The sequence below is a fragment of the Aegilops tauschii genome, chromosome 4, assembly GCF_002575655.3.
Source record: "Aegilops tauschii subsp. strangulata cultivar AL8/78 chromosome 4, Aet v6.0, whole genome shotgun sequence".
NCBI lineage: Eukaryota > Viridiplantae > Streptophyta > Magnoliopsida > Poales > Poaceae > Aegilops > Aegilops tauschii.
Window position 1 is genome coordinate 18,341,221 of NC_053038.3, and position 26,270 is coordinate 18,367,490.

The following is a 26,270-nucleotide window of genomic DNA, read 5'->3' on the forward strand; positions in this document are numbered from 1 at the left end:
GCATATAAGAAAAGAGATAACAATGATTTTTCTTCTTCTCATTCTTATCTAAGTGTTTTCCTAGCAAAAAGGATAATTTCTTTGTGATCATCCGCAATGCCAAAAGGTTCATCGTGATACGACAAAAGCGCCATGAGTAGTTGATGCTTATCCAACAGAAGAGCTTTCCATGACACCGAAGGCAGATCCTATCGCCGGGCTTCCCTTCCACGACGCGCAGCTGATAGTAAAGCCGCATGGCCTTCGAGGTTTTTATTCGAATATTGGTTTGAGGTGAGGGGACGAAGAACGCCCGTCTTCGCCGCACATATCTCATGGGGTGAAGAGCTCAGTGCACCACCATCCGTCCTTCCGTAAACTAATATAAGAGCGCTTAGAATACTAAAGTAGTATTCTAAACGCTCTTATATTAGTTTACGGAGGGAGTAGTAACTAATGCGGTTATTTGTGCGAGTTATAGATGAGGAGGGAGCGAGTAAAGTGGAGGGGGTGATGAAGGAGCGAAGCAATGGCAAACCAAAGGGGTGTGGAAGACACAACACGTCTTTTTCTAGAGCGAGGGGGGAGAAGGCCACTTGATGAGAAGAGCATGGTGGTCGGTAGAGAGAACATAAGTGGGTGAAAAGAGTCGTGGTTCACATAATAGGATGTTTCGCTTGGTCAATCCATATATTCACTTTTTTAAATGTCCCAATTACTTAGCGTCGGCCCTGCGTCTCCTGAAGTTACCATGATCTGTTGGAGTTGGAGAAGAACAACATAATATGAAACAACTTGACAGGATTGTAAAACAACGGCTTGCGTTCTTGAGAAGTAATATTGGAAAAGGCTAGCAAAGGGTGGACCCATACTGTTTGCATATGGTCATCATTCCATCAGCAACACAAGGCCTGAATTAGCAGATTCAGAGACACCAAGAACAGTACATTACTAAGGTGTACCATAAAAATTCCTCAACAAACAATTTATCATAACCTTGCCTATGATCCAAGACGTGAAAAGATTCTTGGCACGCAGGTGAGTTATTATCAACCTGCTGTAAACAGATCTATAGTTAAAAAAAACATCATCAGTTCAGTTACTACATCCCACCACGGAGATTGATTACATGTTCAACATGGAGCACCCATGAGGAATGGCGTTGTAACCCCCCTGTAGTACCGTCGAATGTTGCTGAAATGCTGCCCCCTGAGAGATGCCCTTACTGACCCCTGCACAAAGTAAACACTCTTCGGTAAACAGATAGAAAAAATGTAATTCATACATACATAATACTGAATTAGGCTCCATGAGTATGTGCTTTAGACTAGAGGCCCCATTAAAAGCTCTTGCAGACATAGTTTGCGCAAAGTGCAAACAGTATCACAAAAACAGTATACAGTAAGTACCTCCCACTGAAATGAAATGAGTTCTCACTCTGATGTGATGTGCTAATCACATAAATGATATGCCTTGTAAGAAATTAGTCTGCTCAACATACTCGACTTTCTATATCAGTAAATGCTAGCGGTTTGCCCATTACTCCTCATGCCCAATACAGTAAGTATTACGTATCTGACAGAGATATGGAGCCTTAGCACGGTGCCCCCAATCTGAGCTAGTACAGACCTAACAACATATATACAACATTGCAGTATAATGATTGCACCTGTGTGGTAATATTGTCATCAATGGGTATGAAAATGAATTATTTGCCTCCATTCTCTAATTATCTCAAGCATGTGATCAGTGCAGTAACATGTGTCATAAACTTTTCCATGATGATGCATCAGATATGAATAACCAATAGCCACAATAATGTGAATACAGATGTGAAAGCTCTAGAAACTAACCCAACTGTAAGCAAACAGATAATGTTACTGTATCATATCTGTCCTGTGTACTACTGTCAGTGTGTGACCTATATTTCAATCTTTACCGTTTCCATTCGGGATTCTCCGCCGATTTAGTTCATCGAGTAACTCGACGTATATATGCTGCACTAGCTATATCCTCTAACTTACCGCAGTTACAACCTCAAGGCAATCCTAGGAGTAACAATTTAAATTGTACCATCCATGACCCAACTGCTTGATCAGGAAGCAATGTAGTTGCAAGGCAAAGGTGCTAAGCAGAAAGTTGGCATGGACTAGTTCAGCTAGTCTTTTCAGTTAGTGCAGTTGATTGCGGGAATTGGTTTTGAAAAGTACTCCCTCCGTCCCATAATATAATACGTTATTACATCCAATCTACTTAAATTAATCTCCTTGGTGCCAAAATAGGACAGTGCAGTGTTAGATTTGTTTTTCCAATTTTACCAGGATATTAGCTTTACTTTGTTTAGCATGTATTCTCTGAAATGATAGTAAATGAGAAATGGCAACCCAGCAGAATTTAGATTATACATGTCTCATACAACTCAAGTAAATGTGCACTATGCGATTCAGTATGCTGATGCTGTCATAAGGAAATGGGACAGTTCATACTGGTTCACATGTCCGTCCTTGACAATTGATATGGTTCATCACTCATTACTTCATTAGCATATACTATCACATTCTACATTTGCATTGCACCTCATGACCGGATGAATTCTATAGAGTTGATTTAACACTTTCAGTGAAATATCAGAGGTTTATGCCATATACTCAACATTTGATGCAAACAAACAAAGGGGACTTACAAATTAAGCCAGAATTCAAGGGTTAAATATCAGAGGTTAACTATGTCAACTAACAAAACATCTATGAAGTCACTTTCATATCAAGTAATGTCGAACTTATAAACGAAGCCAACATTCAAGGGTTAAAACGATCTTTTGTTGATTAAAGTGATCAAATCCATATTCCTTTTACTAGATTATTATTATAAGTTTGTGGATCATGGACTTCCAATTTTCTCGGTTTCTGATATGCATCACATCGGTGACGGGATTACCCAATAAAGCATGACTGTCTCTGGATATCTAATCTGAGGCCAACCTAATTCACTCCATCACAAAATCTTCCCCGTGTTCATTTGACCAACAGCCCGTAGTTCCAAAGTAATAAGCATATATTTGTCGCCCCTACTGAGCCACAATACAGTATTACGGAGTATAATCCATCTGCATCTCAGGTTCTCTCAGTCCTGTAATTAACCACCCAAGCATTTCATCAAACATCTGCCATGCGGAACCAAACCCACAAGTCCTTGCAACCAAAACCGCAACCGGCATTTCGTCGAGCACCTGGAGAGCACACGAATGCTGTACTGTACTAGAGAAGGGGGGAGCGGCGCTGACCTGATCTTCTTGATGAGGATGTCGCGGAGGCTCTTGCCGAGCTCCTGGGAGCGGACGCGCGCCATGAGCGCCTTGCGCGCGAGCACGCGCTTCTCCGAGTTCTTGACGTGGTGCTCCGTCCGGCGCTTGATGAGCCGCTCGATGCCGCTGGACCGCATCTTGCGCTCCATCACCTGCAGCGCGCGCTCCAGGTTGCCGTCCCTCACCTGCACCACGATCCCCCGCGCCGGCTGCAACTGCACCTGCCCCCTCCCCGCCGCCGGCCAGAGCCCCCGCGCCGCCCGCGCCAGTGCCTGCATCGCTCGCTCCCTCCTTCTCCCCTCGCGCCGCCGCTGGCCCGAATGGAGCGTTGAGATTCGGGACGCCTCGCTCTCGGTGGTTCGGCCGTCTGTTTCTTCCGATGTTTTTGTTTCACTTGGACCCCTGCGCTCCTCTGAATTCGCATTTCTGGCTTGTAGGGCGAAACGTCAGTGCCTGTGCCCCTCTCCCCGCCGCCGCCGCCGCCGCCCGCCCCGACGGGAGCAGAGCGCCGCCGCCGTTTGCCCCATCCACGGTAAGACATCCTCTCTCTCCCTCGATTGACATCTCATGCTGTTGTGGACGGAGCTCCGGTTCCATGATCCTCGGATGATTCGTAGTGTGTGCTCTGCTCATACGCCAGTGGCATACAGGGGCGATTCTTTTCCATGGACTCCCCAGTTCCATTTAGTGCCACTTTACATACATTTTACTGTGGAGAAACAGTTCAAGTTCTGGAATCACTCCCATCCGTAACATTTTAGTTCATAAGCGCAGCGCAGTGGGTCTTAAATTCAAATTGAGGGTTTCTGACATCCGATGTATTTTCTGCAATTGCACAAGTCATTTCGTTTCCCCAGTTTCTTCGGTTACTCCGGGTTGATTGAACTGAATAAAATGCATTGCCTAAGCAAGCAGTCAGGCTATCCAGCTTCAAGTGTATAAAGGAATAAATACATTTACCTGATAGCGTGGGTAATGTGCCTGAAAATGTTGTCTTTTGAAGAAGCAAGTTGCACCCTGTGCACATGCCCAACTGGTTATTGCATGGAAGAAAAAGAAAGGTAGCATCCAAAAGATAAGATGCCTGCCCGATACAGTCTTCCTAGAGTAAAATTGTCATTTCCTGCTTGTGGTATTGTAAGCAAGTTCCGCAAGTCTCAAATGATAAGACAGCTTCACAGTTGGATTTAGTTTACTTCTAGTTATGGTTTCTTGAGGAGAACATTCCTTGTTTGTTTCCGTGTGTAGAACAGCTCTTGCTTACTCATTGTGATCTCAACTCTCGAGGGGTTTCCCAGTTCAGTCTGGAAATTCAGCCCTGGATATGTCAGTGCAATATGTATTGGCTTTAATTGAGGGCCTTTTGATATTTGAATATACTGGTGGGAATTTCTGTGTCTTTATTGATTTCTTGTAGAAGCAAAACTTCTTGATCAAAGCAATTTCCAACACTTTGGCCACACCCAAGTTTATATGCTACGGACGAAAAGAATGGTGGCATTCAAAGGACAACATGCCTACCTGATACAATCTTCCTAAAGTGAAATTATCATTTCCTGCTTGTGGTTTCGTTAGGAAGTTCTGCAAGTCTCAAATGAGAAAATATACATGCTGGATTTGTTTTGACGTTCCTTCCAAAGATGTTTGTCCGGTGTAATAATTCCTTTGTGTCCATATTTTCTTGTGGAGAAACATTTGTACAGTAGCATTTTTCTATGATATTGTCAGGACTTGGTTTCCAGTTCAAGTTCTGGAATCACTCCCATCCTAGAACATTTTCGTTCACAAATACAGCGCAGTAGGTCTTAATCCAATATATGGTTTCTGATATCGGATATATTTGTGGAAATTGTGTATCCCCCAAAGGCTGAAGTGAAATGCTGATATGTTGGTTTGAAGCTGAACTGAATTAAGTTTATCAAACATTGTGTAGAAGTGAAATGCCGATATATGCTTTCACTGCTTATTTGTGGATCTGAAAGTTTTCTTCGATTATATGGCGTTGGTTGTAACTGAATAGAATGCATCGACTTGCAAATGCGAGATTATTCTGCTTTATAAGTATATAAAGGAATACATTTCCCTGATAGTGTTCGTAATGTGCCTGAAAAGTTTATATCCTCTGAAGAAGCAAGTTGCATCCTGTCCTGTGCACACGCCCAATTGTTTATTGTATGGAAGAAAAAGAAAGGTAGCATCCAAAAGATAAGATGCCTACCCGATATAGTCTTCCTAGAGTAAAATTGTCATTTCCTGCTTGTGATATTGTAAGCAAGTTCTACAAGTCTCAAGTGACAAGATAGCTTCATCAGTGTTTGTGACTACATAAGTAGATTTGATTGAACTTCCAGTTATGGTTTCTTGAGGAGAACATTCCTTGTTTGTTTTCTTGCGTAGAACAGTTCTTGCCTACAGATTGTGATTTCTGTTAGGAAATATGCAACTTGTATTCCCATGAGGCCATAGGCTGATATATATACATGTACAGGTGTGGAACATATGCAGGAAACCCCTTATACAACGGGATAAATACAAAGGGGTACATGACTTATATTATAACTCTAACACCCCCCCTCAAACTCATGGTGGATGAACAACACTGAGTTTGGAGAGATAAAAGCCATGTTGTGCTCTAGTCTGGGCCTTCGTCAGAAAATCCGCCAACTGTAACTCGGAAGGCACATACTGAAGAGCAATAACCTGATCCTGCACACCAGCGCGCACATAGAAAGCATCAACACCAATATGCTTGGTGAGCTCATGCTTCACAGGATCACGCGCAATGCTAATAGCACCTGTACTGTCAGATAAGAGCAGAGTCGGTGTAGTGACAGAAACACCAAAATCCTGAAGTAACCACCGTAACCAAGTCACCTCTGCCGTCAAAAGAGCCATGGCTCGAAACTCAGCCTCAGCACTCGAACGGGAAACTGCAATCTGTTTCTTCGTCTTCCAGGCAATGAGAGAACCGCCAAGAAAAACACAGTAAGCAGAAAGTGAACGACGATCAGAAGGATCACTAGCCCACGTAGCATCCGAATAGGCCTGAAGCTGTAAAGAACTGGAGCTAGGAAAGAATAGACGGTGAGAGATCGTGCCCCGAAGATATTGGAGAACACGAAGGAGATGACTATAGTGAACCGATGTGGGAGCAGAGACAAACTGACTCAGAATATGAACCGGATAAGAGATGTCCGGACGAGTGACAGCTAGATAGACAAGACTGCCAACGAGATGACGATAACGCGTCGGGTCAGGGAGAGGATCACCATCAGTAGCACGGAGGTGAACATTGAGCTCCATAGGAGTCTCAACAATGCGCTCGTCAGTAAGAGCAGCACGAGCAAGAAGATCCTGGATATACTTTTCCTGGGATATAAAAAAGCCATCAGAGGTAGAAGAGACTTCAATCCCAAGAAAGTAGCGAAGAGGTCCAAGATCAGACATAAGAAACTGCTCACTAAGACGGGCCTTTACAAAGGCAATATACTCGGGGTCATCCCCAGTGATGATCATGTCATCAACATAGAGAAGAAGAAGAGTCCGACCACGAGGAGAAAGGTGAATAAACAATGCTGGATCATGAGCACTTGCTGAAAAACCAGCAGTAGTGACCACAGAGGCAAAACGCTCAAACCAGGCGCGAGGGGCTTGCTTAAGGCCATAGAGAGAGCGACGAAGACGACATACCATGCCATCAGGAACAGAATACCCAGGTGGTGGCTGCATGTACACCTCCTCACGCAGCTCACCATTAAGAAAGGCATTCTTAACATCAAGCTGAGATATAGACCAGTGGCGTGCAGAGGCAATGGCAAGAAGTGTACGAACAGTGGTCATATGGGCCACAGGAGCAAAAGTCTCGTCATAATCACGACCATGCTCCTGCTGAAAACCACGAGCCACAAGACGAGCTTTGTGACGCTCAAGAGAACCATCGGAGCGAGTCTTAACCTTGTAGACCCACTTACAAGTGATGGGACGGACTCCGGGAGGAAGAGAAACAAGATCCCAGGTACCAGTGCGTTCAAGAGCAGCAATCTCCTCTGCCATCGCAAACTGCCATTCAGGATGAACAATAGCCTGACGATAAGAAGTCGGCTCAAGAACAGCAGCACCAGCGGTGGGAAATCCAAAGCGATCAACAGGCGGACGAGGACGAGAACGCAAGCCATAAGTAGGCTGAGAGGAAGAGGACGACTCATCCAATGAGGCATCCACAGGTCGTGAACGACGAGTGTAATGCTGAGGAAAAGATGGAACAATAGAAGGAGGAATCGCCAAGGTAGAATCGGGGGGTGGTGACGAAGAAGTCACCGGAGATGAAGGTGTAGAATCCGGTGACATGCTAGGCGAGGAGACCGGAGAAGATGGTGGCTGCAAATCGACTAGAGGTGGAGAAGCAGAGGGAGTGGAACGAATAGGCACAGGCGCGACGGGGGTGATAGGTGAGTCAGGAAAAGTGAGGAACGAGATATCCTCCACTGAAAAAATCGAGGAAGATGGGCGTGGGTAGAAGGGACGAGACTCATCAAAAGTCACGTCTCGAGAGATACGCATCCGACGACCGATAGGATCCCAACAACGATAGCCCTTATGCTCATCACTGTAGCCTAAGAAGACACACTCAACAGACTGAGCGGTCAGTTTGGTGCGTTCGCGAGGGGCAAGAAGAACATAACAAACACAACCAAACAAGCGAAGCGTCGAATAATCGGGAGAACGATCAAAAAGACGCTCAAAAGGAACGCCACCCTGCAAAGCAGCGGGCGGCTGAAGGTTGATGAGATAGGCGGAAGTGGAGATAGCCTCGGCCCAAAAATGAGGCGGAAGAGAGGCGGCGATCATCATCGCACGAGCCGTCTCAAGAAGGTGACGATGCTTGCGCTCAGACACGCCATTCTGAGCATGAGCACCAGGACAAGAGAACTGGGCAAGAGTACCCTGCTCAGCAAGGACTCCACGCAACATCTTGGAGATATACTCTCCAGCAGAGTCAGCACGGAAAACACGAATAGGAGTAGAGAACTGAGTGTGAACCATGGCAGCAAAACGCTTATAGATAGATAACACCTCACTACGAGAAGACATAAAATATATCCAGGTGTATCAAGAGAAATCATCTATAAAAATAATATAGTAGCGATGACCTCCTTTCGAGGCAAATGGAGCTGGACCCCAGACATCGGAGTGAACAAGGTCAAAAGGACGCTGAGACATAGTGTCGCTATGAGGATAAGGTAACTGGACCTGTTTACCAAGCCGACAACCCTGACAGTCTAAAGACACACCGCCGGAGACAGATCCAAGAAGACCACGTCGAACTAAGGATGAGAGACGAGAGCCACACAAGTGACCAAGGCGATGATGCCACTGCTGAAAAGAGCTGGTAGACAAGGCAACAGAGGGGGAAAGACTGGCGGCGGTGGCAGCGGAGGGAAGGTGAAGCCAGTCAAGCTCCCAGAGACCCTGAGAGTCACGGTGTCGGGGGCCAGCACCAAGGAGAGCACCAGTTAGACGGTCCAGAACAGAACAAGAGTCAAAGTCTAGAATCACCCGACAACCGGAGTCAACAATTTGACCACCAGAAAGGAGCTGCATGGTAAGTCGAGGAACATGAGCAACATCAGGAACATGAAAAGATGAGGTGCTAAGAATGCCTCGACCATTAACCGGGAGGGAGGTACCATCAGCAGTAAGAACATGAATAGGAGAATCAATAGCATGAATAGAAGACAAGGTGGATGAATCATGAGTCATATGAAAAGATGCTCCAGTATCAAGAATCCATGGAGATGTACCTGACTGTGTTGAAGGTGATCTCACAATGCCAGAGGAGTCAGTAGCAGAACCAGCAGAACACGTCGGTGAAGAACCAGAGCATGCAGCGAGCAAGCACCGAAGGCGTGTAATCTCCTGCTCAGTCAGGAGCTCAACTGAAGAGGTCGACGTAGATGCACCCGGCAATGAAGAGCCGGAGGCGGTCAGCAGACCACGAAGTCCCACAATCTCCTGCTCGGTGAAGTACATAGCTGAAGTAGACGACGCAGTAGCACTGGGAGAGGAGCGGCCACCAGGCCCACCACCACCTGTGGAAGCCGCCAGAGAAGGCGACATAGCATAACCAATATCATCCGTAGAGGCCGGTGAAGGAGACGAGGGCACATGCCGACAAGCCCCAAGCGCCAAAGGAAGACGCAGGTCAATAGTCATATGCATCAACACATCCGATGGGGGCCGTGAGAGGAGCCGGTGTAGAACGATAATCACCGATGAAAGTCGCAGGAGGAGTCGATGTAGAGCGACAATCACCACGTGCGAGAGTCGCCACAGGGGACGATAGCACAGACGGACGAGCACCAAGCACTGAAGAAAGGCACATGTGCGAGACGGGGTTGGTATAGCAAACACTGAAAACACCGAGGAATCACCTCAGAGCAGGCGGGAGACACCATGTTCTTTTTTTTTCTTTCTTTTTTTTTCACGGAAGGGAACCAGCAGAGGGTCCGGACGAGAACCGCAGCAGCAGTCAGGGGCGAGATCGAGTCCTGATCCGGAGAGGATCTGGAGGGCGAGCCGCTCGTGCGGGCAGGACCCCGAGCGAAGCAGCAGCAGTCAGGGGCGACTCTGCTTGGTGGCAGATTGGAAAATGGGCTGGGGCCGGCGTCCTGGGCAACAGCAGCAGCTGTTCAATCCTGGACAAGCAGCAGCGGGAGGATCGGATGGGATTGCGGAGACCAGCGGACGAGCCGGCCGGATCGAGCAGCACGAGTTGGCGGGCGAACTCGAGGGCGGAAGCAGCCGGCCTGAGCGCTCGATGAGGAGAGAGCAGCACGGCGCGGAGAAGGAGGATGGCGGCCGCTCGGAGATTGGATCGGGAGCACGAGTTGCGGCGTGTGAAAAAAAAAACATAGGGCTCTAATACCATGTTAGGAAATATGCAACTTGTATTCCCATGAGGCCATAGGCTGATATATATATACATGTACAGGTGTGGAACATATGCAGGAAACCCCTTATACAACGGGATAAATACAAAGGGGTACATGACTTATATTATAACTCTAACAATTTCAAGGGGTTTCCCAGTTCAGTTTGGAATTCAGCCCTGTCTTAGCTTTAATTGAGGCCCTTTTGATATTGAATATACCGGTGAGAATTTTTTGTGTCTTTATTGATATCTTGTAGAAGTAAAACTTCTTGATTAAAGCAATTTCCCACACCCATGTTTATATGCTACGGAAGAAAAGAATGGTGGCATTCAAAGGACAACATGCCTACCTGATACAATCTTCCTATAGTAAAATTGTCGTTTCCTGCTTGTGGTATTCTAAGCAAGTTCTGCAAGTCTCAAATGATAATAAGACAGCTTCATCAGTGTTTGTGACCACACAGGTGGATTTAGCTCAACTTCCAGTTATTGTCTCTTGAGAACATTCCTTGCTTGTTATCTTGCGTAGAAGAATTCTTGTTTACTCATTGTGATCTCAAGGGGTTTCCAAGTTCAGTCTGTAATTCAACCCTGGATATGGCAGCACAATATGTCTTAGCTTTGAATGAGGGCCTTTTGGTATTTAATATATTGGCGGAATTTTTTCTATCTTTACTGATTTCTGTAGGAGCAAAATACTTATTGATTTAAGCAATTTCCAACACTTTGGTCACTCCCAACTATATATACCACGGAAGAAAAGAATGGTGACATTCAAAGGACAACATGCCTACCTGATACAATCTTCCTAAAGTAAAATTTTCATTTCCTGCTTGTGGTGTCGTTAGGGAGTTCTGCAAGTCTCAAATGAGAAAACATCCATGCTGGATTTGTTTTGATGTTCCTTCAAAAATGTTTGCCCGGATTAATAACTCCCTTATGTCCATATTTAGTAGTATCATTTTCAGATTTTCTCCTCAGAGTTTGGTCCTTGGAGTGTGTCAACTTGCTTAAATGGTTTGCGGTTAATCTTGATTAAACGCTTTAGGAAGAAAAGGCTGAAACTGGGACACTGGGACCAACCAACTTTCTGTTATGGACTCTTACTGAATGTCATACTGTGTGCTAACATATCAGTAACTTTCATGCTGCATACTAAAATTCTTAAGTTTCAGTTGAATTGATTACTATTTACTGGATCACTTTGTCACTTTCTCAACTGCTGAAATTGTTACTGCAAGAATAATGAACTATGATGATGTAAAACTGTAAAATTCTTCCCTGGATTCAACTGATCATAACCATCGAACTTGGATGACCTTTCTATGATACATTATACATGTGTACGCAATCTTGGATTTAGAATCTGACACATATAGAGTATCTTTTTTGTTGTTGTGTACCCACGATAACCATTCGCAGTTTTCTGAAACATTGAATGTGTTCTTGGCTAACTCCTTTTTCCTATTTCCTGGCTTACGCAGGTCAGCTTAACTACCCGATATGGTTATCCCTGCACCAGCTAGGGCGCCTGCAATCACCAAGTTCCTAAAGCCCTATGTTCTGAAGATGCACTTCACAAACAACTTTGTGACGGCCCAGGTCATCCACACCCCATCGGCGACCATCGCCTGCGCAGCGAGCTCTCAGGAGAAGATCCTGAGGCCAAGCATGGAGTCGACGCGGGACGTGGCTGCGGCGGCCAAGATCGGGAAGCTGCTCGGTGAGCGCCTGCTGTTCAGGGGCATCCCCGCTGTGTCCGTCTCCATGTCGAGAGACCAGACGTACCATGGCAAGGTCAAGGCCGTCATCGATTCTCTCATGGCCGCCGGCGTGAAGCTGCTGTGAACGGTGGTAGCTGATCATCAGTAGCCGATTTCCACCTGGTGTTTAGTCCTGACATATGGCAGTTGTTCTTGAAGTGAAGTGCAGATAAATAGTGCCTTCAGGCTTATGATGTTTTTCAGTTTAGCTTCCCTGTGCTCGATTTCGACTTCTCGAACCTGTAACTGCCCAGGCATCACAATACAGATCAACATGTTTCTGTTCAGAACACGGGGTTTTCCGACACGTGTCGCGGGAAGGAAATTGCATCTTCACCTGCGTTGGGAATATACTGTTACTTGAGAATCACGTTGTTGGATTCCAAGTCTTGAGACTTTTCAGGTCAAGTCTCCCATGCCCAATATAGTATGAGACCCTGAAACTTGACTACCACGGAACAACATAAGGAGTACAGTCAGCTAGCACTCACAAGGAAAGATAAATTAAAGAAGGGAAAAGCAGCGCCAGTCCAAGAAACGTCAAACTTCCTTTTGTCTAATGGTGCATCAGCTCACACCTGCCGTGGCCCCTATATAAACGTCGGCCGCCGCGGAGGAAGTCAAAGAGGAAGGATCACCAGCGGTTCGACCGAGTTCATCTTCATCCTACAGGTGAATCCAACAAGTTCGAGTGAGTGGTGCTCCTGTTCTTCTCTTGGATGGTGTTCTTGCTCTGCTTTTGGACCTGCCTGTTTCTCATTTTGTGTTCATGCAGCAGCTGGAGACAGATAGAGAGAGGGGAGTCGGAGCGGTTGATGGAACAGGAAGGGGACAACATGGTATCTCGATCAGCATCTGTACTTCTCCTTTTTCTTGTTTATTTAGGTGTTTCTAATCTCGATTCGTCGGTTCGGATGGCAGTAACCCTCGAAACTCGTCTCTCAGTCCTTGCTAGGAAATTCCAGCTTGGTTGTCTTATAATGATAGTCCTCTGAATTTTCTCTTTTGGTGGTTGGTTTAGTTGTGCCGCAGCCCCAAATCTTTTAGCTTGGTAGGTCACAACCGGTGTTTATCTTCTTATAGGATATAGCTGGGGATGGCATCCTGCCACAACAACATGGTCCTGCTGGGGACGGTGAAGAAACAGACCCCACAGTCAGTTCTCCAAACCATCGGCAGTAAGAAAACATATCCTTTCAGATAGAAAGCTTTGTTGATTCTGCTTCTTGCTGCAGCAATACTATGAAAATAGGCTGAAGATGCTCGATTCGCTTAGAAGCGCGGGCGTCGAGCCCTATCCGCACAAGTTCGATATCGCGATCTCCATCGCAGACTATGTGGCCAAGTACAACAGCTTGGGTGCTGGCGAACATTTGCTGACTGTCACTGAAAGCTTGGCTGGTATTGATTGTTTCTGTGTGGAAGTAACTGTAGTTAGCACTGCCAAAGTTTTCTGCTCCCTGAAATGATTTGTTTGTGCCTGCAAGGGAGGGTCATGAGCAAGAGAGTTTCCTCATCCAAACTCTTCTTTTATGATCTCTATGGCGATGGGGTGAAGGTTCAAGTCATGGCTGGGGCCAGGTATCAGTTGCATTGTTTGGATCAAGATGATGAAATTAGCATATCAGATGCATTTTGTTTGTCCATTATAATACCTTTTTCTTTATATATTTTTTCCATTACCAAAATATACGAAGTGATTTCTAGTCTCTTATTTCTCTGTTAGCTACTCAGAGGTGGCCGAAACTGAATTCTACAAGTGCCACAGTGTTGTGAAGCGGGGCGATATTGTCGGTATAATTGGATACCCAGGTTAGTAAACTTGTGTGCTTGTCCAATTTAGCAGTTCCTCGTTGAGGATTATACCTTTTCTGTGTCTGAAAGTCTGAACAATGTTAGAGAAGTCCCTGAAATTGACACTTTATATAGGATGCCTTTTCTTTCAGCTATTTTTTCCTGGCATGGTAACACTTTATTTTGACATGCATATCAGGTAGGAGTAGCAGGGGCGAACTTAGCATATTTGCCAGAAATTTAATATTGCTCTCCCCATGCCTCCATATGCTACCGAACCAGAGAACTGGGCGTTGCACTGCTGTTGCTGGCAAGGTGAGATAGTATACTAACCAGATATTCCTGATCTTGCCATATTTGTATTAGATGTAACACCTAGAAAGCGAAACAAATTACAACACCACCATCGGTGACAAGCACCAAAAATCATAAACAATCAAACAAGTAAATCTACTCTTAAGAGCTATCCTAGATATTTCACTGAACACTCATGCAGCTTTAATGATACAACATGTGGCAGACCGTGTAAAAAAACATATTAGCGAAATTGCTCCCATACTTCTTCAGAAGTGAACGGCGAGAATATAAAGTCGGCCAATGGGGCTGATTGGCACAAATTAATTGTGCACTGTTAGAGTACGTAATGGGCCTAATGACCTGGGAGCCCGTTAGTCTTAAGGTTAATTAGAGATAAGGGTCGCTTGCTTAGGGGTCAAGTAAGCCTTGCTTGGGAGTCAAGTAAACCTCTCTACATAAAGAGAGGAGATGTATCAATCTAATCAAGCAAGAATTAAGAAGGAAAACCCTTTCCTCTTGCCCGGCCGTGGGCAAAAAAGGCCCCCGGCCGGCCCTCTCGCGCCCTCCTTCTAGCAGCGCCATAACAATTTGGTATCAGCTAGCTTCGGTTCGATCATGTCTTCACCGTCGCCCAACCCGTCTCTTCCGCTGCCGGGATCCTCCGTCGCGCCCGCCCCCGCCGTCCTCACCCCGGAGGAGGTGTCCGGGGTGCTGCGGGACCTAACCCAGGCGGTCCAGGAGATCCGCCTGCTCTTGGCCGGGTCCTACAGGCCGCACTCGGCTACGCCGCCCATCGCCGCCACCGCGCCGCCGTGGCAGCCGCTGCACCAAGCGGTCTCCGCCGTGCTCGCCGAGCGGCTGCAGCAGCCGCTGCAGCTGCCATCCACCACCCCGCCCTGGTTGCAGTGGCAGCCGCCGCGCCCGGCGCTCTGCCGCCGCAGCCGCTGCCCTAGGGCGTCCCCGCCGGGCCGCTGCAGCTGCCATCCACCGCCCCGCCCTGGCTACAGTGGCAACCGCCGCTCCTAGCGGCCTCCGCCGCGCCCGGCGCTCCGCTGCAGCAGCCACCGCCGGTCAGCTCCGGCCCCGCATCGACCGCGCCGACGGGAGCCCCGATCCACCAGATCAAGTTCTCGCCGTCGCCATTACCGCTTCCCCAGGGCGTCCCCATCCAGCAGATCAAGTTCCCGCCGTCGCCGTCACCGCTTCCGGCTTGGATCACTACCCGCCACGTGTCGGCGACAGTGAGGCTGCAGGCTGCTGCGCGCGCCTCCTAGTGCGTCGGCGTGTGCGGGAGATGCGTGGTCTGCAGCTGCCGCTCCTCCCAGCTGCGTTTCGCTGCGCAAAGGACCTCGATCTCGTCCGCTGCGTCGGGGATCTTGGACATGCTGTTTTCCCCGTGGGCAGCGACCTCAAAGTTTGCGACATCGGCGGTTGGGGGGGCGCACCCCTCCTCGTCATTCTCCATCGCAAGCCCTCCACTCTTCCATGTGCGGTGCAGACCAACAGCCATACACATGCACTCCTTTTGTCCAGGTGGTGTCCATGAGATCCAGGTGGTTGTACACCTGCACGTCCGACATGCGGATGGTGTCCACTTTTTGTTAAGGGGTCCAAAATAAATCGTCCCAGTCCATTTCAGGTTGAGAGTAATAAAACAAGCCGAGATGTAAAAGGCTTGTTTTTAGGTGTTAGGTTTGTGTTGCATCGAGTCATGGTTATAAGTTGGTTAGGCTGCAGCTCGAGGACAAGCTGCATGTCCAGGTGGGGTGTAGTGTTAGAGTACGTAATGGGCCTAATGGCCTGGGAGCCCGTTAGTCTTAGGGTTAATTAGAGATAAGGATCGCTTGCTTAGGGGTCAAGTAAGCCTTGCTTGGGAGTCAAGTAAACCTCTCTATATAAAGAGAGGAGATGTATCAATCTAATCAAGCAAGAATTAAGAAGGAAAACCCTTTCCTCTTGCCCGGCCGTGGGCAAAAAAGGCCCCCGGCCGGCCCTCTCGCGCCCTCCTTCTAGCAGCGCCATAACATGCACACTTCGGAATTTTTGTAAATTCCTCTTGGGGGGAGTACCGTCCTGTCATGCCACATCATTTTCAGAATTTAAATTATTTATGAGATAATTTAGATAATATTTTTGATCTGTACATGTTTTCTGATCACACTGCTGTTATGACCGGTTTGGTCTATACCAGAAAGAGGCCCACCGGGCATTAGTATTAGGGGCTTGACCCACAAGTTATCTTAGGCAAGTTATATTAGGCAAGTTATCTTAGGCTAAAGTTATAAATACTAGTTGTAAGACACCGTTTGAGGTAAGCAATAAAGATATTATAATCTTCTGTTGCCCGGCTCCCCAAGGAGCCGGAACCCTAGCCGCCGCACCTAACCCTAGCCGCGACGGCGCCTCATCGCCGGCGCGCCCGCTCCAGCCCTCGTCCTCCTCCCCCTTGTCCATACAATCTACGCCGGAGGCCCGGTAGGAACCCTAGTCCTAGCAATTTGGTATCCTGAGACACCAGGCCGATCATGTCGCTTCCTCCATCACCGCCGCCGCTGCCATCCACCTCCGCCCCACCACCGCTGCCGCCGGCCACCTCCTCGCCGATGACGGCGATCACGTCCGGGACCATCACCACCACCGCGCCAGCGACAACCACCACCACGGCGGATCCGCCCCCGCTCCTTACGCCCGAGGAGGTGTCGGGCACCCTGCGAGAGCTCGTCCAAGCCGTCCGGGGCATCACCCTCTACCTCGCCGGGAATCAGCCCCCGCCGCCGAGCGCCGCCACCACCGCCTATGGGCCGCCGCCGCTACAGTGGCCCGCCCCGGCCTTCCAGGCGCCCTACGGAGGGGCGCTTCCGCCGCCGCTCCTGCTGCCGCACTACCCGGCCGCGGGAACGCCTTGGCCAGCGTGGTCGACCGCCACCGCATCGTTGGGGGGCCCGCCTCAGCAGTTCCTCCCAGCGCCACCGCCGGCCCCCACGACGCAGCCGACGGTGCAGCAGGACCACCAGGCGCCGCCGCCATCGACAGCACCACCACCCACGTCCCGACCTACTGGCCGGCCCCTTCACCAGGTGCAATTTTCGCCCTCGCCATCGCCGATTCCCGCGTGGGCGGCCGGCTCGTCTCTGGACCCGGTGTATACTACGGCGCCGGAACACCCGATGCCCTCCCTCTGATTTGACCGTCCCTCCAGCTCGGCGAACTACGCCCCAGAGATCCCCGACCCGGCACACGCACTACCGTTGACTGCAGCTCCCGGGCACGGTGGCCCGACACCCCCTCGCTTCGCCAAACTGGACTTCGCCACTTACGACGGCACGGAGGACCCCCTTAACTGGCTCAACCAGTGCGAGCAGTTCTTTCGAGGGCAGCGGACGCTCGCTTCGGATCGTACCTGGCTCGCGTCCTATCATCTCCGAGGCGCGGCGCAGACTTGGTACTACGCCCTCGAGCAGGACGAGGGCGGCATGCCACCATGGGAGCGCTTTCGGGAGCTTTGTCTCCTCCGGTTCGGGCCTCCTATCCGCGGGAGCCGCCTGGCGGCCCTCGGCCGCTTGCCTTTCACATCCACGGTGCAGGACTACGCCGACCGCTTCCAGGCCCTGGCATGCCATGCGCCGGGCGTCTCCGCGACTCAGCGTGCCGAGTTATTTGTGGGCGGATTACCGGACCATATTCGCGTGGACGTCGAGCTCCGGGATCCCCCCGACCTCCAGACGGCCATGTACTACGCCCGGGCCTTCGAACAGCGGGCTCAGGCGCTGCAGCAACCGGCCGACCGGGGCGGCCGCCATCCCAGTCGACCAGCGCCGACTCCACCATCACCGGGCCGGTTTCCTGTGCGCATGCATCCAGACGACATCGCCAAGACGGCGTTTCGCACCCACCATGGCCACTTCGAGTTCTTGGTGATGCCCTTCGGCCTCGCCAACGCCCCGGCGACTTTCCAGGCCCTGATGAACGACGTCCTTCGACCCTACTTACGGCGGTTTGTGCTTGTTTTCTTTGATGACATTCTTATCTACAGCGCCACCTGGGCCGAGCACCTCCAGCACGTCGCCATCGTCTTCAACGAGCTTCGGGCGCACCACCTCCACCTTAAGCGCTCGAAGTGCTCGTTCGGGACACCTACTGTCGCCTACCTCGGCCATGTCATCTCGGCCGACGGGGTGGCTATGGACGCCGACAAGGTGGCGGCCGTCTCTGCATGGCCGACGCCTCACTCGCCGCGGGCTCTCCGCGGGTTCCTCGGCCTCGCCGGCTACCACCGGAAATTTATCCGGGAGTTCGGGCTCATCGCGGCGCCCCTCACGCGGTTGCTTCGCCGCGACGCTTTCGCCTGGGACGACGAGGCGACGACGGCGTTCGAGGCCCTCAAGGGGCCCTCACGACGGGCCCCGTCCTCTAGATGCCCGACTTCGACCGCCCGTTCGTGGTGGACTGTGACGCCTCGGGCGCCGGGTTCGGCGTCGTGCTTCATCAGGGCGATGGGCCCCTCGCTTTCTTCAGCCGGCCTTTCGCTCCACGCCATCTTAAGCTGGCGGCATACGAGCGGGAGCTCATTGGCCTTGTACAGGCCGTTCGTCATTGGCGGCCGTACTTGTGGGGACGGTCCTTCCACATTCGCACGGACCACTACAGCCTGAAGTTCTTGCTGGACCAACGGTTGTCGACCGTGCCGCAGCACCAGTGGATCAGCAAGCTCTTCGGCTTCGACTTCTCCGTCGAGTATCGGCCGGGCCGTCTTAACATCGTGGCCGAGGCGCTGTCCCGTCGCGACTCCGACCTTGCTTCCTCCACCGACGAGTCCGCCGGGGCGGCCCTGTGCATCCGCTCCGGGCCGACGTTCGGTCTCTTCGCCGACATTCGCCGCGCCACTGCGACGGCCGACGACGCCGTCCTTCTTCAGCAGCAGCTCACGGCCGGCGACCTGGAGGAGCCTTGGCGCTTCTCTGACGGACTGCTTCTCCATGGGCGCCGGATCTTTGTTCCGGCGCATGATGATCTCCGTCACCAGGTGTTACAGCTCGCCCACTCGGCGGGTCATGAGGGTGTGCAGAAAACCCTCCATCGTCTTCGCGCCGACTTCTACATCCCTGGCGATCGCGCCCTGGTCCGCGACTGGGTTCGGTCTTGTCAGACATGCCAGCGCAACAAGACGGAGACCCTGAGGCCGGCTGGCTTACTTCAGCCTTTGGAGGTGCCGTCTCAGGTTTGGGCGGATATCTCCATGGACTTCATCGAGGGCCTTCCCAAGGTGGGCGGCAAGTCGGTCATTCTCACAGTGGTCGACCGCTTCTCCAAGTACGCCCACTTCATCGCGCTCGGCCATCCGTACACGGCGGCGTCAGTGGCCCGGGCCTTCTTCGACGGCATCGTCCGTCTCCACGGGTTCCCTGCTTCGATCGTCAGTGATCGGGACCCAGTGTTCACGGGCCATGTCTGGCGCGATCTCTTCAGGATGGCGGGTGTCCAACTCCGCCTGAGTACGGCGTTCCATCCTCAGACAGATGGTCAGTCCGAGCTGGTTAACAAGGTCATTGCCATGTATTTGCGTTGTGTCACAGGTGATCGGCCTCGCGCTTGGGTGAATTGGCTCTCTTGGGCGGAGTACTGCTACAATACCTCTTATCACTCCGCCCTGCGCGCGACGCCGTTTGAGGTGGTCTATGGTCGACCACCCCCGCCTATACTTTCGGTGGACCCGGAGACGGCTCGGACGGAGGTTGCGGGTGACCTTATCCGCACTCGTGACGAGATGCTTGCTGAGGTTCGTCAGCATCTCCTTCAGGCACAGCAGCTGGCCAAGCACTACTACGACGATCATCATCGCGAGGCGGAGTTCGCGGTGGGTGATTGGGTGTGGCTGTGTCTCCTCCACCGCTCTACGCAGTCACTCGACCCGCGCGCGAAGCGCAAGCTCGGCCCTCGCTACGCCGGGCCCTTCCCTATCTTGGAGCGCATTGGGAAGGTGGCATATCGTCTTCAGCTTCCAGCCCGCGCTCGCGTCCACGACGTCTTCCATGTTGGGCTGCTCAAGCCTTTCCGTGGCGAGCCACCGGCGGCTCCTCCGGCGCTTCCTCCACTCGCCGATGGTCGCATTCTTCCCGAGCCGGCAAAGGTGTTGCAGGCGCAGCTCCGTCGTGGCGTCTAGTTCGTCCTCGTTCAGTGGGCGGGCCTTCCGGAGGAGGAGGCTACTTGGGAGCAGCGTGACGAATTCCGCCAACACTATCCAGACTTTCAGCTCGAGGACGAGCTGTTTGCGCAGGCGGGGAGAGATGTTATGACCGGTTTGGTCTATACCAGAAAGAGGCCCACCGGGCATTAGTATTAGGGGCTTGACCCACAAGTTATCTTAGGCAAGTTATATTAGGCAAGTTATCTTAGGCTAAAGTTATAAATACTAGTTGTAAGACACCGTTTGAGGTAAGCAATAAAGATATTATAATCTTCTGTTGCCCGGCTCCCCAAGGAGCCGGAACCCTAGCCGCCGCACCTAACCCTAGCCGCGACGGCGCCTCATCGCCGGCGCGCCCGCTCCAGCCCTCGTCCTCCTCCCCCTTGTCCATACAATCTACGCCGGAGGCCCGGTAGGAACCCTAGTCCTACCAACTGCATTGTCAGCAATACAGGTATGTTACTCACTAAGGCACATAAAGGTGGACAGATAAGAAAATGCAGTCCACTTTTACCTGAAAAATATCCATCTATATCAAGTTTAAATTCCTTGGAAATTAAGAGCATGTTATCCATGAGACCATGATATTCTACCTATACATCTGTAAAATAGATGGATACACCCTTTCATCATCAATATAAGATGTTAAAGCGTTTTGTTATTTTACAGACAACAAGAGCAAAAGCTGATGCTGATTGTTGGGTTCCAGGAATAGGAAGGAACACTGAAGCTTATGTTTTAAAGGACCAGGTTAGTGTCACCATGACCCCTTGACCGCCAAAACTCAGTTGAGATGAGAATTTAATGATGTGTTCGAGCCACACTCTATACAGTCAGTCATCAATGTTGAAAACTTGATAGTAGTGCCCAGTAATGATTTAATAGGTGGATATTATATAAATACTTTCATATCATCAATTGCTGGGGTGCATACAGATACAGTGCTTCAATTTCCTTGTTCTTGTGATACCTTTAAAAAAAATTAGAACAGTTTGTGTTTTGTCACTCAAGAGGTTATTTCTGTGTTAAAAAATGTCGACCAGTTTTGAATGTTAGATCATAATTTCCTAGCTAGTTCCAACGATTTATCATCTATTTACAGGAAACTCGCTACCGCCAGAGATATCTCGACCTCATGGTAAACCATCAAGTGAGACATATCTTTAGAACACGATCCAGGGTCATTTCCTTCATCAGAAGGTTCCTCGATGAACGCAACTTTTTGGAGGTGGGTCCTGAACCATTATGCATTCTCTTTGAAGCGCTTATTTAAGAGAAGAGAAATCATTCTCTTATTTGGTTAAAGGGTTTCCCATCTTGGGGGTCATTTTCCAGGTTGAGACACCAATGATGAACTTGATTCCTGGGGGAGCATCTGCAAAACCTTTTGTTACACATCACAACGAACTAAACATGGATCTCTACATGAGAATTGCTCCTGAACTCCATCTGAAGCAGTTGGTTGTGGGTGGCTTGGACCGTGTTTATGAGATTGGAAAGCAATTCAGGAATGAAGGGTTTGATTTAACTCACAGTCCTGAATTTACAGGATGTGAATTCTATATGGCTTATGCAGACTACAATGACCTGATGGAGCTTACTGAAACCATTTTGTCGGGTACGTACTTATTTTAGCAACGCATAATTTTGGCTCATGTTTACAGGCCAGACAGACCATGCCAAATGTTAGGTGTTGCACTTAGGCTAGCAAGTACTACACAAGTGATGCATCCATGACCACTCGAATCAGTTTTTTTTTTGTTTTCATTTGATTTGCATGCATGGGCTAGAAAAGCCGTCGTACGAAATTTCTGTTGAATTGCTATGAAATGTTTGTGTATCTAAGTTTTGGTAACTATGGCAGGTATGGTGATGGAGCTGACTGGTAGTACTAAGATAAAATACCATGCGAATGGAGCTGATAACCCTCCCATAGAGATCGATTTCACACCTCCTTACAGGTAGTAGATATGGCTTCTGAACATCAGGGCTGCACCTGTGAAATATGATTGATATTATCTAAGTTGTTTTCTCACTTGGGTTGTTTGGTGCTTCTATGTTATTGTAGAAGGATAGATATGATGCAGGCACTGAAATCTATCGCTGGGCTTGACATTCCATCAGATTTGTCAAGCGACGAGGCTAACAAATACCTCGCGGCAACGTGTGAGAAGTATGGAATCAGATGCTCGCCGCCTCAAACAACAGCACGGTTGCTTGACAAGGTTTCATTCATGTCTCCTGGACACCAGCCTTTGTTGGAACTACTTGTTAAAACTTGGCTTGTTTAACTTATCTTGCAACTTATGATTTATCTGTTGAGTTTATCATAATCTATTAAGCCAAACATTCCATAACATCTATTGAGCATACTAGTTTCTTCTGTATCAGATTACTGGGCATTTCCTGGAGGCCACATGTGTGAACCCAACTTTTATCATCAATCATCCAGAGATAATGAGCCCACTGGCCAAATGGCACAGGACTCAGTCAGGACTGACAGAAAGATTCGAGTTATTCATCAACAAGCATGAGGTAAATTCTGCTATTCTGCAACACTATGCGTTAATGCCGCACATTTCCCCCTAATTTATGAAGTGTAATTTGGTGTTGCTGTAACCTCCTGATAGGTATGCAATGCCTACACCGAGTTGAACGATCCATTGGTGCAAAGACAACGATTTCAAGAGCAGCTGAGGGTATGTACCAGAAACCGAAACTTTCCGCTGAAACCTTCTATAGATTACATTTCTATAGCCACGTTTTCTGAAAGCCTGCGTGCCCTTCTGTGAAACCTTGCTCCTCCCAGAGTCGGCAATCGGGAGACGACGAAGCGATGGCGCTCGATGAGGCGTTCTGCACTGCTCTCGAGTATGGTTTGCCACCAACGGGCGGTTGGGGAATGGGAATTGATCGGATCGCAATGCTTCTAACGGACTCGCAGAACATCAAGGTTTCTGCAAGCTCCCTCTTTGTATCTCTGTTCTTTGCACCACACAGCTTTTCTCTGCTCAGCGATTTCTAAGCTACCCCGCACTGGCTTTTGTGAATTTTTCAGGAGGTTCTTCTATTCCCAACGAGGAAGCCCCAACTACCTGGGTAGTAGGAAACCGCTATTTCAACTGAAGAAAGACAACAAACAACAATATTACATGTACATATAATTAAGAAACATGCATGGTTTCACACGAGTGTTGTATCCTTGTTGAAGACTGCTACTTGGAGTGTTTGATATTTGTGGATTCGTGTTTGACCATATTGGATTCGTGTTTGATTTGGAGTTGGAGTGGATCCATTGGCTATTGAGTTACTCAGAGAGACACGGAGTTGTCCATGTTTAAGCGCAGGCCAAGAGTATGAGCTTGCATAGGCTGGATGCACCTTCAAAGGACACCGGACTTGCAACACCCATCTCCAATATGGGAAAAAACTTCTCTTTGTGTATCCTCGGCCTACTTTCTTTCTCACAGCCTGTCACATACAGTATTTCATTAGAGGTAAATCATACCCAAAAAAAAAGGATGTGTTCTTGGTTAAATCTCGTTTCCTATTTCCTGGCTTACCCGGATCAGCTTAACAAGGAGTAAATTGCCAAAAAAAATCACCATAATTGCATCGCATGGTGCCAAAAGCCGCTGTTTTCATAAAAGTTTGTCGTAAACATTGATCTTGAGTAATTATTTGCTTTTTTAGGGGGGAGTAATTATTTGCTGAAAACACTAAAAACAATGCTTGACCACATTTTGACACAAAACTGACAGTGGGCCCCATCCATCAGGGCCGTGTGGGCAAGGATAGCAGTTGGTGGGGGAGACCATCATGTTGCTGCCATATGGGGTCCATCCGTCATACAAAGAAGAAAATATAAAGAAGTTGAATAAAAAAAACTTGTATCTCCCCCACGAGGCCACGGGCCAAACAGTTAACCTTACGTAAAAAAGAAAAAGAAAAAGTGATCGGATAGGGAGGCAGCGCCTGGATCCATAGTTCCATACGCACAGGAGGTCCGGCAGCCGCACCCGCCGGCCGGCGAGCGCCGTCTCTCCGACGAGCTGCTTCCCCGTGACCTCTTCCTTCTCCTCCTATCATTCTCGCCGAGCCCTCTTCCTTCTCCTATCATCTTCCCCCAATTCCTAGCCGCCATGGCGTGCCGCCGTATGTCAACTCCGGCGCCTCTTCGGCCGCAGGAGCCTCCTAGCCATACGCCTCTGCTTGACCTCTCGAAAGTAACACCAGAAGCTCCGCCGGCCCCTGCGGCCCGCAGCGGCGACTAGCAGGGAGGTCGCGGCCGGAGGCCATGGCATCCATGGCGGGGCTCGCCGGAGCGGGCTATGGCGCGGAACCTTTGCAGGAGGTGATGGCGGCTCATGGCGCCCGCATCCACAAGGCTGGCAACGAGCTCCGCCGGCTGGAGGTGGGCGCCCACCTGCCGGCGAGGCACCTCGTGGTGCTGCCGTCGTCGATGGAGAGCTCCGTCGACGTGGTGCGTTGGCAGGACGGAGGAGCGCGCCGTGGGCAGCCTGCAGCATGACATGAAGCTCGCGGCGGCGGCGGTCTTCGGCACCGTCCACGCTAGGAGCTGGGGCGGCGGCCGGGTCGGCGACCGGATCGAGCACAGGAGGGCTCGGGTGAGGCGAGCAAGGAGGGGTGGGAGGGTCAGCAGTGGTACGGCGCTCCGGTGCCGAGCTCGCCGGCGGGAGCAGCTCCGGCGGTCGAGTGCGCTGCGAGCGAGCGAGCGTGGGCGGCTGTGGACGTGCTGTACACAAAATGCTCAATAAAATGCACGGGTGAAGTCTATGTGCTGACAAGTGGGCCCTTTGTGAGCTAACGTCCAGCAAACGGCGTTAATTTTGGTGCCACGTCAGCCTTGACGGCGGGCCCAGCCTGCCATATTTCGTATCAAGCGGCTCTCAGTCAAGCATTTAGTGTCTTCAGCAAACAATTACTTAAAATCAGTATTTTCGGCAAACTTTTATGAAAACAATGGTTTTCCACACTGCAACGCAATTGTGGTGGTTTTTGGTAATTTACTCCTTAACTACGTGATATGGTTATCCCTGCACCAGCTAGGGCACCTGCAATCACCAAGTTCCTGAAGCCTTATGTTCTGAAGATGCACTTCACAAACAACTTTGTGAACGCTCAGATCATCCACACCCCATCGGCGACTATCGCATGTGCAGCGAGCTCACAGGAGAAGATCTTGAGGCCGGGCATGGAGTAGAAGCGAGACGTGGCCAAGATCGGGAAGGTGCTCAGCGAGCGCCTGCTGTTCCGGGGCGTCCCCGCGGTGTCTGTCTCCATGTGGAGAGACAAGACGCACCGTGTCAAGGTCAAGGCTGTCATCGATTCTCTCACGGCCGCCGGCGTGAAGCTACTGTGAACGATGGCAGCTGATCATCAGTAGTCGGTTTTCACCAGCTATTTAGTTCTGACATATGGCAGTTGTTCTTGAAGTGGAGTGCAGATAAATAGTGTCTTCGGGCTTATGATGTTTTTAGTTTAGCTTCTTCCCCGTGCTTGATTTCGGCTTCTCAAATTTATAATTGTCCCGGGCATCACTTCACAATACATATCAACATGTTTCTCTCCGAAACACGGGGTTTTCCGCGCATGTGTTGGGATTGAAATTGCTACTGTTGGAACACCTGTGTTGGGAATAATACCGTCACTTGAGAATCACGTTGTTGGATTCCAAGACTTAGAGATTTTTCAGGTCAAGTCAGTCTCCCGTGCCAAATATAGTATGAGACCCTAAAACTTGACCACCACAAAATAGCATCAGAAGTACAGTCAGCTTGCCACCGCAGAGGAAGGATCGCCGGGGGTTCATCTTCATCCTACAGGTGAATCCAACAAGTTCGAGCGAGTGGTGCTCCTGTTCTTCTCTTGACTGGTGTTCTAGCTCTACTTTTGGACCTGCTTGTTTCTCATTTTGTGTAGATGCAGATGGAGCGATTGATGGAACAAGAAGGGGACAACATGGTATCACAATCAGCATTTGCACTGCTCCTTTTT

The 26,270-nt window shown here is 49.8% G+C and overlaps 3 protein-coding genes, 5 non-coding genes and 1 pseudogene across 10 annotated transcripts; 8 read left to right on the plus strand and 1 right to left on the minus strand.

Moving 5' to 3' along the window:
• Positions 1-903: 903 nt before the first annotated feature.
• On the minus strand, positions 904-3,561 carry LOC109742590 (uncharacterized). Its single transcript, XM_020301693.3, has 2 exons — positions 3,263-3,561; positions 904-1,211 (listed from the first exon to the last, which is right to left on the minus strand). The coding sequence occupies exons 1-2, from the start codon at positions 3,559-3,561 to the stop codon at positions 1,202-1,204; spliced, it is 309 nt and encodes a 102-aa protein (XP_020157282.1). The 3' UTR covers positions 904-1,201.
• Positions 3,483-12,267, plus strand: LOC109742589 (uncharacterized). Of its 2 annotated transcripts, XM_020301691.4 has the most exons (3): positions 3,483-3,640; positions 3,721-3,815; positions 11,699-12,267. In XM_020301691.4, exon 3 carries the CDS (start codon positions 11,718-11,720, stop codon positions 12,060-12,062), a length of 345 nt encoding a protein of 114 aa, XP_020157280.1. In that variant the 5' UTR covers positions 3,483-3,640; positions 3,721-3,815; positions 11,699-11,717; the 3' UTR covers positions 12,063-12,267. The 2 variants fall into 2 exon arrangements, with proteins under 2 accessions (XP_020157280.1, XP_020157279.1); XM_020301690.4 differs by lacking the exon at positions 3,483-3,640 and having other exon boundaries at positions 3,686-3,815.
• LOC120963699 (small nucleolar RNA snoR104) lies at positions 4,343-4,460 on the plus strand. The gene has a single exon (XR_005755448.1). It is a non-coding gene; the product is annotated as a small nucleolar RNA snoR104 (small nucleolar RNA).
• Positions 4,776-4,893, plus strand: LOC120963703 (small nucleolar RNA snoR104). The gene has a single exon (XR_005755452.1). It is a non-coding gene; the product is annotated as a small nucleolar RNA snoR104 (small nucleolar RNA).
• LOC120963700 (small nucleolar RNA snoR104) lies at positions 5,473-5,590 on the plus strand. Its single transcript, XR_005755449.1, has one exon. It is a non-coding gene; the product is annotated as a small nucleolar RNA snoR104 (small nucleolar RNA).
• On the plus strand, positions 10,536-10,651 carry LOC120963701 (small nucleolar RNA snoR104). The gene has a single exon (XR_005755450.1). It is a non-coding gene; the product is annotated as a small nucleolar RNA snoR104 (small nucleolar RNA).
• Positions 10,980-11,097, plus strand: LOC120963702 (small nucleolar RNA snoR104). The gene has a single exon (XR_005755451.1). It is a non-coding gene; the product is annotated as a small nucleolar RNA snoR104 (small nucleolar RNA).
• A 234-nt stretch (positions 12,268-12,501) lies between the features above and the next one.
• On the plus strand, positions 12,502-23,524 carry LOC109742587 (lysine--tRNA ligase). Of its 2 annotated transcripts, none has more exons than XM_073496101.1 (16): positions 12,502-12,668; positions 12,756-12,816; positions 13,061-13,132; positions 13,213-13,378; positions 13,465-13,558; positions 13,704-13,789; positions 13,971-14,086; positions 20,922-21,002; positions 21,355-21,480; positions 21,588-21,870; positions 22,117-22,213; positions 22,321-22,477; positions 22,644-22,787; positions 22,883-22,951; positions 23,062-23,205; positions 23,311-23,524. In XM_073496101.1, exons 2-16 carry the CDS (start codon positions 12,793-12,795, stop codon positions 23,353-23,355), a joined length of 1,704 nt encoding a protein of 567 aa, XP_073352202.1. In that variant the 5' UTR covers positions 12,502-12,668; positions 12,756-12,792; the 3' UTR covers positions 23,356-23,524. The 2 variants fall into 2 exon arrangements, with proteins under 2 accessions (XP_073352202.1, XP_073352203.1); XM_073496102.1 differs by having other exon boundaries at positions 12,535-12,649.
• Positions 23,525-25,223: 1,699 nt separating this feature from the next.
• Positions 25,224-25,735, plus strand: LOC141021174 (uncharacterized; annotated as a pseudogene).
• Positions 25,736-26,270: the final 535 nt, after the last annotated feature.

Excerpts from the sequence above, each read along its gene's own strand:
- LOC109742590 (XM_020301693.3), bottom strand. The coding sequence starts at position 3,561 with ATGCAGGCACTGGCGCGGGCGGCGCGGGGGCTCTGGCCGGCGGCGGGG.
- LOC109742589 (XM_020301691.4), top strand. The coding sequence starts at position 11,718 with ATGGTTATCCCTGCACCAGCTAGGGCGCCTGCAATCACCAAGTTCCTA.
- LOC109742587 (XM_073496101.1), top strand. The coding sequence starts at position 12,793 with ATGGAACAGGAAGGGGACAACATG. Across the intron at positions 13,379-13,464 it reads TGTCACTGAAAGCTTGGCTG|GGAGGGTCATGAGCAAGAGA; the intron begins GTATTGATTGTT and ends TGTGCCTGCAAG. Across the intron at positions 22,952-23,061 it reads GATTTCAAGAGCAGCTGAGG|AGTCGGCAATCGGGAGACGA; the intron begins GTATGTACCAGA and ends TGCTCCTCCCAG.